At 38.9% G+C, this 14,457-nt stretch overlaps 1 protein-coding gene across 10 annotated transcripts in view; it reads left to right on the top strand.

Moving 5' to 3' along the window:
- The window catches only part of DOP1A (DOP1 leucine zipper like protein A), a 63,467-nt gene that overhangs the window by 46,647 nt on the left and 2,363 nt on the right, over positions 1-14,457 (top strand). For 6 of the 10 annotated variants that reach the window (XM_065833309.2, XM_071806819.1, XM_065833307.2 and 3 more), the window contains 16 exons: positions 107-232; positions 567-701; positions 1,222-1,277; positions 1,786-1,890; positions 2,539-2,605; positions 2,922-3,066; positions 3,314-3,393; positions 3,962-4,071; positions 4,229-4,378; positions 5,629-5,690; positions 6,362-6,514; positions 7,772-7,908; positions 9,247-9,302; positions 10,193-10,357; positions 11,844-11,973; positions 14,352-14,411. In XM_065833309.2, coding sequence (XP_065689381.2) covers positions 107-232; positions 567-701; positions 1,222-1,277; positions 1,786-1,890; positions 2,539-2,605; positions 2,922-3,066; positions 3,314-3,393; positions 3,962-4,071; positions 4,229-4,378; positions 5,629-5,690; positions 6,362-6,514; positions 7,772-7,908; positions 9,247-9,302; positions 10,193-10,357; positions 11,844-11,973; positions 14,352-14,411 — 1,737 coding nt within the window. Of the gene's footprint in view, positions 1-106; positions 233-566; positions 702-1,221; positions 1,278-1,785; positions 1,891-2,538; positions 2,606-2,921; positions 3,067-3,313; positions 3,394-3,961; positions 4,072-4,228; positions 4,379-5,628; positions 5,691-6,361; positions 6,515-7,771; positions 7,909-9,246; positions 9,303-10,192; positions 10,358-11,843; positions 11,974-14,351; positions 14,412-14,457 lie in introns of those variants that run through there. The other 4 variants (XM_065833310.2, XM_071806823.1, XM_071806824.1 and 1 more) reach the window with 2 other exon arrangements.

Here is a 14,457-nt window from a genome sequence, read left to right as displayed (position 1 = left end):
AAGTTAGTTATAGTTACTATCCAAGTATGGCTTTAAAGCCAGCTGTTTTGAACTTAATGCTGAGGTGCTTATCTAAAGGTGTGTGTCTTCTGCTTCCACATGTCAGAATTTGAGACAGCAGATTCTCGAACTCTTGGGTCCCATCTCAATGAATCATGGCGTTCACTTCATGGCTGCTATTGCATTTGTATGGAATGAAAGGAGGCAAAATAAAAATACTTCTAGGACAAAGGTATGTTTATACTGCAGTGGTCACTTCAAATATTGGCAATAGCTTTAAGTGATTTAGAAGCAGTAAGGAGAAAATTCAGACATTCCAGTGAAAACATACGTAGTATGAAATGCGGAGAATATATTTCTAATTAGCAACTTTACTCTAAGGGAGCTACCAGCTTATTTTAGAATGATATATTCTTCCTGTATTCTTCAGGAAAAGAACAGTGGTTCCAAGTCTCTAGATGAACCATTAGCTACTAACATTTCAATCGTCTGAGGCCAGCTGCCTTAATTGTGGCATAGGCAATTGTCTGTGATGATAATCTGTGACATACATTTGATTCTTTCAGGTTATTCCTACAGCAGGTGAAGAACAACTTCTACTAGTTGAGCTAGTTCGCTCTATCAGTGTTATGAGAACAGAGACTGTTATACAAACAGTGAAGGAAGTTTTGAAGCAGCCTCCAGCCATAGCAAAGGACAAGGTATGAAAACTGTAGAGATATTATTGATTTATTTAATGTCCTCTTACTGAAGCTTAGAACACTGGTGATATGGATACTTCACTTACAAAGTTGAGCAGTGCAGTGTGAAAGTTTTCACAATATGTAACAGGTGGATGAACTTTTGGAAGGAAGTCCTGCCTTCTTAAGTCATTACCATTTACTGAACAACTCTAGAATCCTGTTTACGGCTTCTGCACAAGATTGTGTTTTGTGAGGATAAGCTGCTCACATTAGGGAAATGGGTGTGCACCCTAGCATCAAATTGGTTTTTCTTCAGGTGGGAAAGATAAGTGGGGAAAAGAGGGAATTAAAAAAAAAAAAAGAATATTAACTTTCTAGAGAGATGCCTAAATGGACATGCGTAATATCTTGTTAATGAAGCTGTATCTACAGATACTACAGTAGCATTATAGCATTGTCAGTTTTGCCCGAGCAAGTAAGGGGAAAAAGAAAGTCACTTTCTTCTTTCTGATGACACTGGTTTCTTATCTTTTCCTAGAAACATCTTTCACTGGAAGTCTGCATGTTGCAGTTTTTTTATGCTTATACTCAAAGGTAAGACAAGAAGTTAAATTTTATTTCTGTGATCAAGAAGCAGATAGAAAATTCAATTTTTACATATTTTTATAATCTCTAGGATTACACAAAACCTGTATAATATAAATCATGAAGAAAGAATGGTTTGGAACTGTAGGCGTGATAAGAAATAAAGGAGTTTATTTTGTGAGTTCCCTAGTTCTGCATCACCTTTCTTCATGCACCTAAAACTCCTGCGGGAAATCTGCCCCCTGCCCAAGAAAAGCTGGTCTATACTGTGCCATAACTCAGTGGTACCACTCAACCTTGGACTGAAAAGCTTGTCTTTTGAGTATGCTGATCTTCTACTTTCCTCCTTTTCTTAGTGATTTGATGTAGCCACCTAATATTAAATGAAAAACCAAAGAATCTGTATGAATGTTGATTCGTGATATCTGACCGGAGAACTGTGAGGTAGAAAGAAAATGGGGAACACCTGCGGGAGATGATGGTTGTTTTGTTGCTATCACTGCTTGCTCTCTCTTAGGATTCCAGTGACCAGCTTAGTAGACAGCTGGGCAGCACTGCTGCTTCTGTTAAAGGATTCCATCCAGGTTGGTCTTCCAGCTCCAGGACAGTTCCTCATACTTGGGTAAGTGCTCGTGATATTTGCAATTTCCAAATAAACTCACATTTAAGTGTGTGAAATCATATTGAGGTATTAGTGTTTGCAAGTCTCTAGCACTTTATTTTTGAGTGGTAGAGCTATTACCTGATTTCTGTAGCCTTTATCAAATTAGTTTCTTCTCTGAGAAATGGTTACATATATTAAATTTTGGCTTATAATGTGATGTAAGCCATGATCTTACCTTACTGATTATTTCAGCAATTCAGGCTCTTTAAACAGTAGGTTTACATTTCTGATTTTTCTTAGAAAGTAACTACAATGACTGTTTCCTTAGGTATGTGTAGATTTGCAGCCCACTAGAAAGGATTGTTTCCCAGCATGAAAGCTGGTTTTGGAGTGTTAGAAATAAAATGTTGACTATGATTCTCTGTATAAAACTTCAAGGACCATTTTCTTGAACTTCTGGAGTTATCTTCCATAGTAAACTGTCTCTAAACTTAACTTCAGAAACTTGAAATGGTGTTTTCTAGAATATTGATAAGGAGAAATGACTGAAGGTTTAGTAAATAAGTATTGTGCACATAAATTTCTTCAGATTTGTCCTGGCTCTTAAAACTACTGAATAGTGTATTGTGAAAAGAAAATCTACATTTACTTCCATACCTTTTTCAGTGTTCTTAATGAGTTCATTATGAAAAACCCAAGCCTGGAGAATAAGAAAGATCAAAGAGATCTCCAGGTAAGAAATCTGTTGTATGTCTCTTGAAAATATTGAGCAATAAATGCCTGAATGTACTGTAATTATCTGATCTATCAGTTCCATAGTCAGAAATTACTCTTTAATATTTTCTACTTAGTACTATTTATAATCTGTTGGAAAAGATCTCATTTTCTGTGGAGTTATCACTGCTAATGTAGAACAGAAGGGATTTGAAAGCAGTTCTATACTTAATTAGTTATGTAGATTTTCTACAAAAATGTCAGGAAAACAAATACAGCCCTTCTGTGCAAAGTTCTTAAAATACTTGGTGTTTTGTTTGTTTCTTTTCTACCAGGATGTAACACACAAGATAGTGGATGCCATTGGGGCAATTGCTGGTTCTTCCTTGGAACAGACTACTTGGCTAAGACGAAACTTAGAGGTTAAGCCTTCCCCCAAGATTATGGTTGATGGAAACAACCTAGAATCAGATGTAGAAGGTAGTTTCGTTTTCATCTTTATTTTAAACAAAACATAAATTATCAGGCCAAAATTAACAAAGAGGGCAGATTTACTGTATTTGAATGCATTAAAATTGCTTCAGTATTGTTCAGACATTAGTATTGTACATACACACTTTGCCAAACACGCTATATCTTCAAAATATGTGCTATTAAGATATGCTTGTAAGGTAAGCTATGGCTTAAGAAAGCTAACTTTGGATATTTTTTTGTTATCTTCATTTAGATATGTTGTCTCCAGCAATGGAAACTTCTAACATAACTCCATCTGTTTATAGTGTCCATGCATTGACCTTACTTTCTGAGGTAAATGTCTCCAAATGTAATAAATACTGTCTTACAATGAACTTCTACATTGTGAAAAGCCTTGGACTAGAAGTGGGAACAAATATATTTGATGGGAGACACTGATGCAGATGGATTCTGGGCACTGTCATGTAACAATATATGTAATAAAACTTGGCTAGTAACCCAGTTTCAAAGATGCAGTTAGAGGGATGAAGTATAAAGCATGTGCTTTCACGTGTGTAGTAGAGGAAGCTTTTTTTAGTGGAAAACTTTGTGTTGTTAGTGGCATGTGTTATTTACTGCTGATAAACTGCAGTCAATCTTTGATTTTCTTTTTCTTTTTTTAAAAAAAAAAATATTTGTAACTTATTGTGGTAGAGTGCTTTGCCCAGGGGCTTATGCTTCTGTGTTTTTACCTTAATTTGTTTTAGAAACAATGAGATCTTTATACTCTAGTACCTGAAATTTGATCACTTCTATTGTAAACTTGAACATTCAGCATAGGACATCTTACCAAAAAATACTCAATAGTAAATAAAAAGCAGTTTAAGAGTGCATGATAATATACCTTCCTCTCATTTTGTAGGTTTTGGCTCATCTCTTGGATATGGTCTTCTACAGTGATGAAAAAGAGAGGGTTATTCCTTTGCTTGTAAATATTATGCACTATGTTGTTCCCTACCTCCGTAATCACAGGTATTTTTACAATTTATTGGATTGATGTAGATCTCTACAGCCCGTTGAAATTTGCTGGGTGACACTTAACAGGCTTGATAAGGATTAGATGTCTGTCAAACTTTCTATAAAGTAACAACTCAAAATAGTTTAATGTTGACTTTCTTGTTTTGTTTAGTGCTCACAATGCATCCAGCTACCGAGCCTGTGTCCAGTTATTAAGCAGTCTTAGTGGGTATCAGTATACAAGAAGAGCATGGAAAAAGGAAGCATTTGACCTCTTTATGGATTCCAGTTTCTTCCAGATGGATGCCTCGTGTGTTAACCAGTAAGACTTCCTTGTTCCTACTTATATCGATGGTTCTTACAAGTGTCACGTATACCATTGCACAAGAGTATGTATAATGTGGACCAAAATTTCCTATCAGATCCCTCTTAAGATAAATAAAGAGGGATCATCTGTGTTTTAGATTACTAGGTGAAATGTGAAACTCACTTACCTAAGGTATGTTTCTATGCACAAGTCTTATTTTTTCTCAATTTCAAGATTTTATTTTTTTTTTTAATGTATTTTTTCTATGAGGAAAAAGTAGTTAATGTTTTACAGAATCATGGGATGGTTTGGGTTGGAAGAGACCTTAAAGATCATGTAGTTCTAACCCTGTTGCCATGGGCAGGGCACCTTCCACTAGACCAGATTGTTCAAAGCTACATGCAACCTGGCCCTGAACACTGCCAGGGATGGGCACCCACAACTTCTCTGGGCAGCCTCACCACCCTCACAGTAAAAAAATTATTCCTGATATCTCATATAAATCTGTCCTCTTTCAGTTTAAAACCATTACCCTTCATCCTGTCACTATACACCCTGGTAAAGAATCCATCCTTATCTTGCCAGTAGGTCCCCTTTTAAAGTACTGAAAGGCTGCTCTAAGGTCTGCCTGGAGCCTTCTCTTCTCCAGGCTGAACCAGCCCAGCTCTCTCAGCCTTTCCTCACAGCAGAGATGTTCCAGCCCTCTGACCATCTTGGTGGCCTCCTCTGGCCCCTCTCCAACAGGTCCATGTCTCTCCTGTACTGAGGGCTCCAGAGCTGGACACACAATTCCAGGTGGGGTCTCACCAGAGCAGAGCAGAGGGACAGAATCGCCTCCCTTGACCTGCTTGTCACCCTTCTTTTCATGCAGCCCAAGATAAAATTGGCTTTCTGGGCTGTGATCACACATTGCCAACTCATATTCAATTTTTCATCCACCAACACCCAAGTCCTTCTCCTCAGGGCTGCTCTCAGTCCACTCACTGCCCAGCCTGTGTCTATGTTTGGGGTTGCTCTGAACCAGGTGCAGGACTTTGCACTTGGCCCGGTCCCTCTGAATGGTATCCCTTATTTTCTTTGAGAAGGGAGTTTGAGAAATATAGCTGTACTTTCAGATCAAATCGCACCAAGTAAAAGGTATCTATGCAGCAGAGAGCTTGGATTGGAAGCCTGAATTAAAAGAGCGGAAAAAGCTCTGTAAATATTCCTGTAAATTCCTGCCCTTTTCTCGCTTTCCTGATTTGTGTACAATCTTCCTCTTTTAGTTGGAGAGCTATTATGGATAATTTGATGACACATGACAAAACCACATTCAGAGATTTGATGAGTAAGTATTTATTGATGTAGTAGTGACTTTAAAAAAAACAAAAATCTCAAAGAAAACGTTTGTTCAACATTTATTCCAATCTGATTTATTCAATGATTTTAATATTTTCTTCAACTACTTGTTTCTGGAGATCCATAAATGAGATAACTTAAAGTGACGGAATTTGAGACCATCCTGGTACACAGTGAATTTTGCCTATATGGCAAAGTTGATTAAGCAGAGTGGGGGGGGGTGTGTTTTGTTGGTTTGGGGTTGTTTGTTTGTTGTTGTTTTTTTTTTTTTGTTGTTGTTTGCTTTCTGATTTGGGGGGGGGTGGGGGGGGTGGTGTTTGTTTTTTAAGATCTGACACTAACTCTGCTTAAGATATAATTGATTCTGTGTGTTCCAAACTTCTGAGCATCTATACCTGCAAATCTTTTTTTTTTTTTTTAATGACTACACTCCCTCCCAAAAGCTCCCAAACCCAGGCACTATTGTGTATACTTACAAGTTTATTTCAACATGTATTTTAAACCACTGTGTTTAAAAATACAAATTGAAGAACATGCATCTTCTTAACGTGTGCTTTTGAACTACATTAATGCAATGGAAGTAAGAGTTATTTGTGCCTTAAAGTGAAACAAAAGGGAAATTTTGAAGTTTGCCTCTTCACTCTGTGTTTTCTCTTTCAGCACGAGTGGCTGTGGCTCAGAGCAGTTCACTCAACCTGTTTGCAAACAGAGAGGTGGAGCTGGAACAGCGTGCGATGCTTCTGAAGAGACTGGCTTTCGCAATTTTTAGTAGTGAGATAGACCAATACCAGAAATACCTTCCAGACATACAAGGTCAGTAAATACGTATAATTCAGTTGGACTCTGATGTAAACTGAGGAGTATTTGTACGACAGGGTAACTGCAGGTAGATTTCTCCCCTGGAAATCAGTGTGTGGTACTGTTTCCATGACTGGATGCAAAGTTTCTGGAGATTTTGGTTAGAACATTTTAAATGATTACAAAGTGCACAAACTGTGTGATTACCATTTAACTTTTATGCAGATTATTTTACTGATCTGTCATTTTATACCTTGATCAATGTCCTTTGGTACCTGTAGCATGCATTTTGACATGAACATCTGAGATATAAAAACCTGTCAACAAATAGGAAGGCTGATCTTGAAGTTTTGAATTCTTGACTTCTTCAGCTGTTTTTTCTGCTGTGCTTTTTATCTGTCCTACTGAAAAATCTGTCTGTCTATCTGTCCACTGAAAAATATCTCTTCCAGTGACCTTTTACATTAAGTGATTTGGAATGGGAGCTGATTATTTTTTTTTCTAAGATGATGCAAATAGTAGCTTCTAGATATATTATCTTTTAGTGCTGCCAAGGTGGACACTTTTATCTCTTCCTCTGTATGGAGAGTCAGTTGCATCAGCATTCTTGTTTTGATTGTTCCAGGATTTATTCTTTGGAGCTTTGTGTTTTGGTGTTTGTGGGGTGGTTTTTTTTGTGTTTTGTGGGGATTTGGGGGTGTGTGTTTTTGTTCGTTTTTCCCAGTCGAGTCAGTATTGGTGTTTACTATATTCATGTGGTTTTACTGGTCTCAAGTGTGAAGTGCATGTATTGGTTTGACTGAAAAAATTCTTTATGGATCTACCTCTTCATATGTTGAATGCATGGAGGTGGTTATGGTTAAATAAGAACGTATCATCCCTGTGTGATGTCTCATGTACTATGAAGATGCAGCTATTTAATAACAATGATATATCCTAGCTGTTCAGGCTGCTGTATTGTTTGAAATCTGTTAACTCATCTTTTTGTAATGGGTGAAACTCTGCATAAGGTGAGCAAAATTCCCAGATGCATTTGTGTGGAGAACTTTAATTAAAATACGCAACTGCACTGTTTTGAGGTTTCTTGCTTTTGTTCACTGCTTGGTGAAAGTAGTTACTTTTTATGCTGACAGAATAAAACTGTAGCAAAGTACTGAAACAGTAATATGGCAGATACTTAAAAAAATGAAAATTGAGAGTAAATCGGGAAAGGAGAAAATGTTAGTTGGAATTATTCTGAACTGAGGAAACCTTCTTGGCTTTTTGTTTCAGAAAGGCTGGTAGAAAGTCTCCGTTTGCCACAGGTGCCCACCCTTCATTCCCAAGTGTTCCTGTTTTTCAGAGTACTGCTTTTAAGAATGTCTCCACAGCACCTTACCTCACTTTGGCCGACCATGATTACTGAACTGGTGAGTTGCAGTTAGTGTTCGTGATTTGGAAGGCTGGTGCAAATTTGAGACACAACCTCATTCCTTCTCAACATGTTTAAGAAAATATCTTCTAGATATTGTGCATGTGAAAGTACAGTGGACACAAATTGAAAGCTAACTTATTTTCATAGTCCTGATATCTATTTTTTCCAACCAAATAGGATACCTGTTGGCTTAAGCTATTTAAGCTGTTCAGATGTCTCCTGAATTAAATTTTTATTTACTCTCATTGTTCCCTACTGACTTCTACTTCAGTTTCTGCCTACATATGTGTACCTGCTCCACCATTCCCACTGCTGCTCTGTTCAGTGTTCCCTGTTTCTACCTTCCTGGTCATTCAGCCTTCTTCCTTCAGCAATGAGGGTGAGAAGCCACATAAAGTAGGAGTCAGAATCCACATTGTATTGGCATTTGATGATCATTCAGGCCACATTGTGGCTGAAATTTTGTAACTGGATTTATACAAGGCTCGACTCAGCTTTCTTCCTTCTCGTTTTTCACTCTGCATAACAAGACAGGATAAACATCAGTTTTCAGAGTTGCTATCTGTGGAGTCTCCAGTGTTGGCTGTTTGCCACACCCTTTTGGGTTTCAGCTTTGGCAATGGCAATGGAGGAGAGTAGTTGGTGTGTCCTGTGTTCTATTTAGCTTGTATTAGCCAAGGAGTTCCCAGGGGACTGGCTGACACAGACAGTGAATCAAAATCACTGGGGTTTTTTTTGTATCTGTAGACATCTAACCTAGCACTTATTAAACACAGATCTAAGCAATAAAAGGAAAAAAACTATTTGAGGTATTTTGAAGAACAAGTGCATTGTTTTAGCAATAGATACATTTAATTTTGAGTCTGTCAATAGTGTAAGTGTTAGGAAACCCATTCTACTTAGTGTGGCCCTCTGATTCCTGTGCTGTCCCCTGGCTTTCGCACCACAGTCCTGGAACTTCTTTCAGTGGATAGGACTGTGTTACTTCTGGGAATTCACAGCTGATCTTGACTGCTCCATTACATGATTCTTTATTATCTTTTCCATTTGGCCTTACTCTCTCTCTAACTATTGGAGGGGATTTGCCTCTGAGAGCCTTCCTGCCCCTAAAAGAGACAGTTTCTTATGGCCCTTGTGCTACTCAGGCTATATATAAGGGATAAAAGAGCTTTAGGGTGCCAGTGTCCACTCGTATTTCAAGGAGTTATATCATCATCCAGGAATGGAAATAAAGGTCCAGTTTCTCTAGGGCTTACTACTTAGGCCTCCCCACATCATTTTCCGAGTCACAGTCCATAAAAAATGGTATTAACGTGTAGCATTTAATCCTCAGGTACAAGTGTTTTTACTGATGGAACAGGAACTCACTGCTGATGAAGACATCTCCAGGTAAATTTACAAACTTCCCATTTATTTAACTAGATAGCAGTCTCCTGGTGTGCTTATGGGCAGTTGAGTCAGTCTTTAGAATAATTTGTCTTAGAAAGAATTGTCAAGCTCAAATGAGAAGGACAAATAAAGGGTGGTTCAGTCTCACTGCAGTACCAGGGACATACTGTTCAGGGCAAACCAAAACAAAATCCCACTGTCAGATTGCTCATAAACCACGAAGGAGAATTATGCAATAAAAGTGTGTTAGTTCTTATAGTGTCTTCCTGGCTAAAATGACACTGCTTCTGCAATTAAAATATGCATGGCATCACTTTATAGCTTTTCTGTATCATTCACTTATTTAGAATAAGACTGCATTTTTTTTTTGTCTAAACAAAAATGTGCTTTCTTCTAGTGTTAAAATGGCAAAAATGAGATTTTTCTGGTTTTCTTGTTCATTTCTATGCTGTCTACATTCTTCTGCACAGTATGATGCATTTCAGTGAATGCTAGCAGTAGAGGCAGGTATCTCAAAGAACGGGAGGACTTATTTGCCCAAGTCTTGTTCATTTTTTTCTAGATTCTCTTTGTTCTTTTGAAGAACTGTTCCCTAAAATAAAGTAATATCAGCATGAGCGGCAATTTTAAACTTTCTCTTAATTTGGACATCTGATGGGAATGAGATACAGTGTATCATCTTTATTATATATTAACATTTTATCATATATATACATAAACATAAAACTCCACCCATAGCACAGACTTGCTGTGTTCTGGTTTGATTTGTGGATTCAGCATAAAGTTGGTAAATAAAGAGTTGTGTGTTTGTAAAGGCAGGTAAAAAAGATGATGTTCTCATAGTGGCAGAAGGCTGTTAGGACTCACCTGCCTGCTGTAATTTATTTTAGAACTTCTGGCCCATCTGTTGCTGGTCTGGAGACGACGTACACAGGCGGCAATGGTTTCTCCACATCCTACAACAGCCAGAGATGGCTGAACCTGTACTTGTCTGCTTGCAAGTTTCTGGACTTGGCCCTAGCATTACCATCTGAAAATCTCCCGCAGTTTCAGATGTGAGTAGAAGACACTGTCATTTAGTTTTTTTATGATTGTCCATGCTTATTTGTAAAATCTTTGTTTTCCTATTTCCTTTCATTTTCTGGCCTTTACCCAGAGCAGCCCACAGTTCATTCCTTTCCAGTGTCAGAGCGGCCCCCAGAGTGAATGATGCTGCACACCAAATGAGTTTAAGCTGCTTTGATTTAGCCTGTGGCAAGAGATTCTCCACACTTGTGAGCTAATTAGTAATAGCGATTTATTCAAATGTTTTATTTTTAAAGTATTTAGTTGCAGTAATGTCTAAGAACTCAAAATCCACCCACATGTCTCAGTGACTAATGCATGAGATGAGACAACCGTGTCATCTCAGCATGACTCACTTAAATTACTCCTGCGTGATCTGTCTGGAAGATGTTGCAACAAATCTGTCGGTACAGGGGACCCCATGGGTTTTTCTTGGTCAGTAGTATCCATGTGTGCAAACTGGTTCTGCAGTGCCTCTGCAATCCTGCCCTGTTGAAAAAAATAATGCAAAACAACTGGTGTTTGCTGAAGACCCTAGAAATGAGAAGGCACCAAGGACAAAAGAAAGTATCTCATCTCTTCCTTTACACTGCACAGCAGTGACTGTGTGAGAGCTGATGCCCTGGCACTGCTCTGGAGATGTTTGGTCACCTCTAATTAACCTGGTATTTAAAGACACTAGAGGGTGGTAAGACCTGTGCACGCTTTGTCAGTTTGTGCCTTATAGTATTCCTAAATCTAAAGCTAATCTTGAGGGTTATTTCTTCTATTTCCTGGGGATTTGGTTAATCATTCTCATTCAGTTCTCCAAGCTGTTCTAATCCCCGTTATTAGCCAACCGAGTTCTATGTAGGTCATTACTGTGCATTTCTGGGAAGACGATAGTCACGCTGAATCACTCTGTCTTTTACTGCATTCTCATGGAGTCTTGGATTGAAGTTTTAAGGACAGAAACTTTGATTTCCTTTATAGTTTATAATGCAAGTACCTGGTCCTTGCAGTGCGGTGTGTGTGTGGGAATGGTCCACTTGGTTGCGTGGTAGAATAATGAATTTCTGCTATCAACATGATATATGGAGAACATTTCATGTGTTAGAGGAAGCATTGCAAATGTGCAGCAAAGTGTTTTAAGTAACTTAGATATTTTAATTCAGAATTGCTTTCAGTTTTCTTGCACACAATGCAGATGTGAATACTTCTGGTTTTAGCTTCTCTACCTTACATTGCTCTTGGCATCCTTTAAGAAACTCTAAAGGAAAAAAACACTACATTTTCAGCCATGTTACCTCTCACTTTTCAGAATGTGCCTTCACTATTTTTTCTTGTCAAAGACTGATGTTTTTTATGGGGGTTGTTTCCCCCTTGCCTTTTGTCTTTGATATTTTATGAGATTTCTTCATCCACTTATTTTTAGATCTAGCAGAAAAGCCTGAATGTTCAGCAAGGATTATGTTTGCTTGTGTTATCTCTTGACAGGTATCGTTGGGCCTTTATTCCGGAAGCTTCAGATGATTCAGGCTTGGAAGTACGAAGACAGGGTACACATCAGAGGGAATTCAAACCGTATGTGGTGCGTCTAGCAAAACTGCTGCGAAAAAAAGCAAAGGTATGTTGCTTTCTTTCAGTTTTGCTTTTCATTGAAAACTTTGATATATAGTAACTCACAGCACTGGTTTTGGATATTTTGTGGTTTTTAACAGTGAAGAATGGAAAGGAGCTCATCTGGTGTAGCATATTCCTATTGGAGTAGTCTCAAGTCAGTTTCAGGCAAAAACCACACAGAGAGATGTAAAACAGAAGAAAGAAAAAAAAAAAAAGCTTGACAAACAAACAACAAAAAAAACCCCAAACTTGCAATGATCAAAAAACTATGATGGTCAGTGACTCTGGAGTTTCCAAATAAAAGTGTTATTTGATTAAAAAGTAAAATATGCTTCAATGTCTAATATATTTTAACATAAAATCACTTTCAAATAGTCATATATGTGTATACTAGTATAACTAGCTACTTTTTAAAGTAGAAAAGCATTTTTTGTGAATAATCACATTTAAATGTTTAGAAAACTGTTGCATTCGAAAAACGACAGAACCAAGAGTTCTGAGACTGTGTCAAGCCAGGGAGGGCTGGATTTCTTCCCCAAAGCAGTGACAATGAATGGAAGATAGCAGAGAGCAGTAGAAACTGTTCCGTGAGAATCTGGCTGCACAGTTTGCAGGGTGGGAGCAGAATTAGGGCTGTCATGGGCGTTGGTGTGTGAGGAAATGAAAACCCTGGTTTGGGTGGGGTGGAAGCCTGATCTGCTCCTGAAGCTGCTGGCAGCTGGACAGGCCCTGTCCCGGGGAGTTCCCTTCTGCTGCCACAAATAAGAAGATAGCTGCTTCTACTGTGCTTCTACTGTGAGGGGAGAGCCCTTGGCAGACACTTCACTGGGAAGCCTTGGTGGGCGGACCAGGGAAAACAGGGAGAAAGCTGGAAGCTATATGGGAAAAAGCTCTGAAATTTCATTCTTGGGTTTCCCTCCAAATAGATGGTGTTGCCAGGGCTGTAACACTGGCAGCTTGTTGTAGTTGCTGCATTTACAATCTCTAACGAATGTTTTCATTGAATAAAGAAATGACTGCTGATACACAAGTGGCTGCGTAAACTTCAGGGATAACTTAGTTCCAGGCAGATCGGAACTATTCAAGCAAGGCTCGCAGCTACAGGGGATAAAACAAATATCTGAAGCACATCTGCATTCTTAATTTTATTGGTTTTGAACCATGAAGATGAGACTAAAATTCTCTTCTCGCATCTATAAAAGAATAATCGGTTTGAACTGACTGCTAATCAGGTGTAGCTTCTAACCCTGGTGTTCATTGTAGTGTGCTGTACTTGTTAGAAAGTTTTTACACTCCAAATAATCTCATTGCATGAATTATAAATTACATATGATGTGTAAAATATACATGCTGGTAAGTACTGTATGTTGAGATAAATGCCTGAAGTGGAGCACCTCCCTTATGAAGAAAGGCTGAGGGAGCTGGGGTTCTTTAGTTTGGAGAAGAGGAGACTGAGGGGTGACCTTATTAATGTTTATAAATATATAATGGGTGAGTGCCACAAGGATGGAGTCAGGCTCTTCTCAGTGGCAAACAATGATAGGACAAAGGGCAGTGGGATCAAGCTGGAACACAAGAGGTTCCACTTAAATTTGAGAAAGAACTTCTCAGTGAGGGTGACAGAGCACTGGAACAGGCTGCCCAGGGGGGTTGTGGAGTCTCCTTCCCTGGAGACATTCAAAGCCCGCCTGGACACGTTCCTGTGCGACCTCACCTAGGCGTTCCTGCTCCAGCAGGGGGATTGGACTAGATGATCTTTTGAGGTCCCTTCCAGTCCCAAACATACTGTGATACTGTGATACTGTGAAGTCAGGACTTCCACAGTATGCTTCAAGAAGATAGAAAAATTCCTGGAATTTCTGGAACCCCCCAGTCACGGCAGCAGTTGCACACTGTGAACCATAGCTAAGGGTTCAATGATGAGATAAACATGAGGTAATGAATATTGACTTCCAGGCCATTTCTTCTCTGTGCAGACGAGAATACTGTTGCATATAGCCATGAATTTTTCTTGGAAATTAACTGTTTCTGAGCAATGTGTTCCAGTGGATTTTAGTTTTCCTTCAGGGCACTCTGACTGATGCGCAGATTTGTGTAGTATTGTGTTGCCCAGGCTCTGTTCTCTGAACGAAATGTGTTAAAAACCTCCTTCAGCACTACTGGCAATAAATGGAAGACCAAAGTGGCAGCGCTGTTGTTGTCTAAGAGTGTCTTGGCCACATCGGCCCCAGAGTCTGCAGTTTCCGGACCAGGGACTCTTTGGGGTGGGTCATTTTCTGGCCAAAGCACAGCACCCAACCAAGCAACTGCACAGCCTTCATGGCAAAGTGTTATTTTGATATATGAAATGCAGTCTGAAAGTTCTCCTCTTTCCTTCCACAGGACAAACAGGAGGACTTTAAGACGGTGGTTTTGGAGGGATTGGAGATGGCCAAGCATCAGGTGAGGGTGGCCTTTGATGCTTGAGTTGTGAAACAAGCTCAACATA

This window comes from Patagioenas fasciata, chromosome 3 (genome assembly GCF_037038585.1).
Source record: "Patagioenas fasciata isolate bPatFas1 chromosome 3, bPatFas1.hap1, whole genome shotgun sequence".
NCBI classification, from domain to species: Eukaryota; Metazoa; Chordata; class Aves; order Columbiformes; family Columbidae; genus Patagioenas; species Patagioenas fasciata.
This window is presented reverse-complemented; position numbering and strand designations above follow the sequence as displayed.